A 5,550-nucleotide genomic window follows, 5' to 3' on the forward strand; every position below is an offset into this window, starting at 1 on the left:
TGTATATTCTTTCACTGTTTGTAGTCATGCTGTATATGCGCTCATTTTAAAAATAAAACCTTGTCTTAAAAAAGTATGTCTTTAATTTTCATAACGAAGCAGTTTAAAAATGTATAGGTCACAGTGACTCATGATAAGAACATAAGAACATAAGAAAGTTTACAAACGAGAGGAGGCCATTCAGCCCATCTTGCTCGTTTGGTTGTTAGTAGCTTATTGATCCCAGAATCTCATCAAGCAGCTTCTTGAAGGATCCCAGGGTGTCAGCTTCAACAACATTACTGGGGAGTTGGTTCCAGACCCTCACAATTCTCTGTGTAAAAAAGTGCCTCCTATTTTCTGTTCTGAATGCCCCTTTATCTAATCTCCATTTGTGACCCCTGGTCCTTGTTTCTTTTTTCAGGTCAAAGAAGTCCCCTGGGTTGACATTGTCTATACCTTTTAGGATTTTGAATGTTTGATCAGGTCTTTGTTCAAGACTGAATAGATTCAATTCTTTTAGCCTGTCTGCATACGTTGCATAGGTTGCCTTTTAAACCCGGGATAATTCTGGTTGCTCTTCTTTGCACTCTTTCTAGAGCAGCAATATCCTTTTTGTAACGAGGTGACCAGAACTGAACACAATATTCTAGGTGAGGTCTTACTAAGTTTTAACATTACTTCCCTTGATTTAAATTCAACACTTCTCACAATATATCCAAGCATCTTGTTAGCCTTTTTTATAGCTTCCCCACATTGTCTAGATGAAGACATTTCTGAGTCAACATAAACTCCTAGGTCTTTTTCATAGTTCCCTTCTTCAATTTCACTATCTCCCATATGATATTTATAATGCACATTTTTATTGCCTGCATGCAATACTTTACACTTTTCTCTATTAAATTTCATTTGCCATGTGTCTGCCCAATTATGAATGCTGTCTAGATCATTTTGAATGACCTTTGCTGCTTCAACAGTGTTTGCCACTCCTCCTATTTTTGTGTCGTCTGCAAATTTAACGAGTTTGCTTACTATACCAGAATCTAAATCATTAATGTAGATTAGGAATAGCAGAGGACCTAAAACTGATCCCTGTGGTACACCACTGGTTACCTCACTCCATTTTGAGGTTTCTCCTCTAATCAGTACTTTCTGTTTTCTACATGTTAACCACTCCCTAATCCATGTGCATGCATTTCCTTGAATCCCTACTGCGTTCAGTTTGAGAATTAATCTTTTATGCGGGACTTTGTCAAAAGCTTTCTGGAAATCTAAATAAACCATGTCGTATGCTTTGCAGTTATCCATTTTCAATGTTGCATCCTCAAAAAAGTCAAGTAGGTTAGTTAGACACAATCTCCCTTTCCTAAAACCATGTTGACTGTCTCCCAGGATATTGTTACCATATAGGTAATTTTCCATTTTAGATCTTATTATAGTTTCCATAAGTTTACATATAATAGAAGTAAGGCTTATTGGTCTGTAGTTACCTGGTTTGGTTTTGTCTCCCTTTTTTGTGGATCGGTATTACGTTTGCTATTTTCCAGTCTATTGGCACAACCCCTGTGTCAAGAGACTGTTGCATGATCTTGGTTAGCGGTTTGTAAATAACTTCTTTCATTTCTTTGAGTACTATTGGGAGGATCTCATCTGGCCCAGGAGATTTGTTTATTTTAAGAGCTCCTAGTCCCTTCAACACTTCTGCCTCTGTTATGCTAAAGTTATTTAAAATTGGATAGGAACAGGTCGACATGTCGGGCATGTTGTCCGTGTCCTCCTTTGTAAAAACCTGTGAAAAGTAATCATTTAATATATTTGCTATATTTTTTTCTTCATCTATGATTTTTCTATTTGTGTCTCTTAGACAATTACATTCCTCTTTGAATGTTCTCTTCCTGTTATAATATTGGAAAAACATTTTGGAATTGGTTTTAGCCCCCTTAGCAATATTGATTTCTAACTCTCTCTTGGCCTTTCTAACTTCCTTTTTGACTTGTGTTTGCAGTTCCAAGTACTCTTTCTGTGTACTTTGTTTTTGGTCCCTTTTAAACGCTCTGTAAAGTGCCTTTTTTCACTGAATATTTTTTTAATTGATTTATTAAACCATTTTGGCCATTTTGTTTTAGATTTAGATTTGTCTACTTTTAGGATGTAATTGTTTTGTGCCTCTAGTACTACATGTTTTCTCTATTTTACTCCAATCTACTTCTGTTAGTCTCTGTTTCATACCTTCATAGTTTGCATTTCTAAATTTGTATTAAATTACTAAACATCCAACTCAGTGTTTTATGTATAGATTGCTAATCTCCTGTAAAACTAATCTGATTAAATCAAGATATCTTTAACTGTCAGAACTAATGACTCGAAGTGACTCGAGCCAGATTGGTGACTCGACTCAAGTTTACGCCCCATGACTAGACTCGAGTCCCAATTTTGGTGACTTGTTACAACTCTGCACAAAATACAGATAAAACAGGAACAAACAAAGTAAGGCTGGGCAATGGCCTTCACTGAATTATCTTTCCACTCCTTTCCCAAACAAAGGATTTCTCCCCTTTTTATACCATGTGGCTGGGCCTTGATTGAGGATCAATTATTCAATCAAGACCCAGCCACATTCCGCATGCCACCCGTACTATTTACACCAGCAGGGCTTCCACCCTGCCACAGAGGCACTGGACTTTGATGTAGGGGACCTGAAAATAAAAATAAAATAACTTCAACAACAGCCAACACCCTACTCGCACAGTAAGAGGAGGTTACTGTTTTTTTTCCTTGTAAAATTCCTTATTCCTCTTCTGATAGTTTATTTTACTGCAGATTACAAGACAGGAAGTTCACTTCTACCTGCCAGCTACAGTTCTCATTAACTCTATTTGGTCAAGAACAACAACTGAATTTTAAAAGTAAAAAATAAACACAAAAGCAGCACTAAGAGGTAAGACATTTTTTTGATATGATTACTGTATATGATTTATTATTATTATTATTATTATTATTATTATTATTATTATTATTATTATTATTATTATTATTTTACTAAACTATATATTGTATTTATTTATGTCTTGTACTTTAAGGAAAAATCCAAGCATGGGGGAAGGTGCTGGAACTTACAATTACACAGGAGACTATGCAGAAGATACAGACTATGAAGATGAAAGTTGCAATAAGGAGGATGTTCAAAACTTTGGAGCCATTGTAACACCTATTCTTTACACCCTGGTTATAGTTTTGAGCCTCATTGGGAATCTGTTGGTCCTGTGGATCCTGGTAAAATGTGAAAATCTGAAATCAATCACAAACATTTTTACTCTAAACCTTGCTGTCTCAGATTTGCTTTTCACATTTTCGTTGCCTTTTTGGGCTTTTACCTATACATACAGGTATGGTTGGGTCTTTGGAGGAGATATGTGCAAAGTCATACAAGCTACCTTTTATGGTGGTTTTTACAGCGGTATACTTTTCCTGACAATGATGACTATCCATCGCTATATTGCAGTGGTTCATCCACTATATGACCTAGGGTCAAGGAAGAGTTGTTACGGCATCACAGCAACAGTGGTCATTTGGCTTGTCAGTATTTTAGCAGTAGTGCCTGTAATATACTTCAACGAAGTAAAAGCGGAACAATCGGATAGTAATGTTATGACCTGTGACTATCACACACACCCATGGAAGCAAATAGGAGCATATCAGCAAAATGTTTTTTTTTTAGTTGCCTTTTCTGTTATTATATACTGTTATTTCAGAATACTTCAGAAGTTACTTCAGTCCAAAACACATAAGCGTTATAGAACAGTTAAACTCATATTCTCTATTGTGGTTGTCTTCTTTTTTGGGTGGGCCCCTTTCAATGTTGTTATCTTCTTACGGACACTGGTACATTTTGACATACAATACTTTACAGACTGCACAGTGAGTAAACACCTTGATTATGCATTGTATATTTGCAGAAAGATTGCCTTTTTCCACTGTTGCCTCAACCCAGTTTTTTATGCCTTTATGGGAGTGAAATTCAGAAACCATCTGAAGACTTTGTTGCAGAAATGTTGGTTCTATAAGAATACTGAAGAGCAGCCAATGACTCCCACTCGAGTTCGTTTCAGCTTTCATGGAGAAGGCTCAATTTACTGAGAAATATTTGGAGATGGATTGCCACTTTAACCTTAGCTAGAAGTAACAACATGTTTGAGAATTAGTGCACAGTTAGTTTTTAAACATGCAGTTTTTTTAAAACTTGAATTTACTTCTATACTTTGACATGTGTGAATATTAATGTAAAGATAATGGCTAACAAATATAAACATATTTTATGATTTTGCCTCATTTATCACTACTGTAGATGTAATGTGTTACATTGTACTGTAAATAAGATACTTTCCAATGATTTATTATACTTTTTTAACCCATTAATGTCCATTGCATTGTTTTGTTCTGTAGTACAACACCAGAGATTGGCTGGAGTTATGTTTTGTGGAGGGCTCTGTTATTTAGAACATAAGGTTGTTAGATTTTCTTCATTGAAAAGAATAAACAAGTGATTGAAGAGTAAATATTGCTGAAAGTATATTGATTGATAAGATAATGCTTTATCTTTTTAAATTCCAATTTGGTTAAAATGTTGCCAAACTGGATAGTGTTGTCAGAGGTCCCAAGCAAGTTCCTTAAGCTACCAGAATGTTTAGAAAAACATGGCAGTGTAGTATTTAATTTCAAGAGTTTTCAATATTTCAATCAATTAAATCTGTGTAGCTAACACCTTTGTTTGTACACAAGGAAAACAGGAAAGGGAACAACCCAGCACTGAAATTGTGAGTTATGAGTTCCCATTCCGTCTTACAAAAATGACCACATTCTGTCTCTGACCTTTTATTATGAAGTTTGTACTTGATTTTATCATTACTATTTAGACATGATTTAAAATCGAATGTATGTTTTACATAATACTGTACTTATAACTGATTTATTAAATATGTATTTTTTTTTATTCCTAATATGTTTTAAGTGACACTTACACAGTTTGATATTTGTATCGGCTTCAAACAGCACTATTTGTAATTAAAAAAAAAAAAAAAAACATACCCAGAGAGAATCTGTATCAACTCTGTTTTTGTTTTTTTATTGCATATGTAGGACATTTTGCAACCACTACATTTAATATCATTTTCAGATATGCCAGTGTTCAGATGTTTTTCTTGATACTGTAATGATGTTCTCTTTTTTGTGATCAATTGTTTATTGGGGAAAATACAAAAACATATCAGTATAAATACAATAATTCCCCAAATTTTACATTTTTACCCCCCCCCCCCCCCCCACCCCACACTCACACACAAACCACCCCCCACAAAGAACCTCCCTAACCAATATCAGTCAGATAAAACTGAAGAAAGATTAAGCAAGGATCTAATGGAGTCTGCAGCTGATCTCCAGGCCTGCACCGTCCTCTCCCCAGCACCATGGACCCGAGCAGTAGAAAGTTCCATATAAATTATATCAAGGAAGGCAAGGGTCCATTGACGGTATGGGAGGGAATGCGGAGGTTGCCAATGAAGAGCTATCATTTTT

At 35.4% G+C, this 5,550-nt stretch overlaps 1 protein-coding gene across 1 annotated transcript; it reads left to right on the top strand.

Moving 5' to 3' along the window:
• The first annotated feature begins 2,815 nt into the window (after window positions 1-2,815).
• Window positions 2,816-5,025, top strand: LOC117395002 (chemokine XC receptor 1-like). Its single transcript, XM_033993824.3, has 2 exons — window positions 2,816-2,917; window positions 3,060-5,025. Exon 2 carries the CDS (start codon window positions 3,073-3,075, stop codon window positions 4,114-4,116), a length of 1,044 nt encoding a protein of 347 aa, XP_033849715.2. The 5' UTR covers window positions 2,816-2,917; window positions 3,060-3,072; the 3' UTR covers window positions 4,117-5,025.
• Window positions 5,026-5,550: the final 525 nt, after the last annotated feature.

The sequence above is a fragment of the Acipenser ruthenus genome, chromosome 3 (assembly GCF_902713425.1).
Source record: "Acipenser ruthenus chromosome 3, fAciRut3.2 maternal haplotype, whole genome shotgun sequence".
Taxonomy (NCBI): Eukaryota; Metazoa; Chordata; class Actinopteri; order Acipenseriformes; family Acipenseridae; genus Acipenser; species Acipenser ruthenus.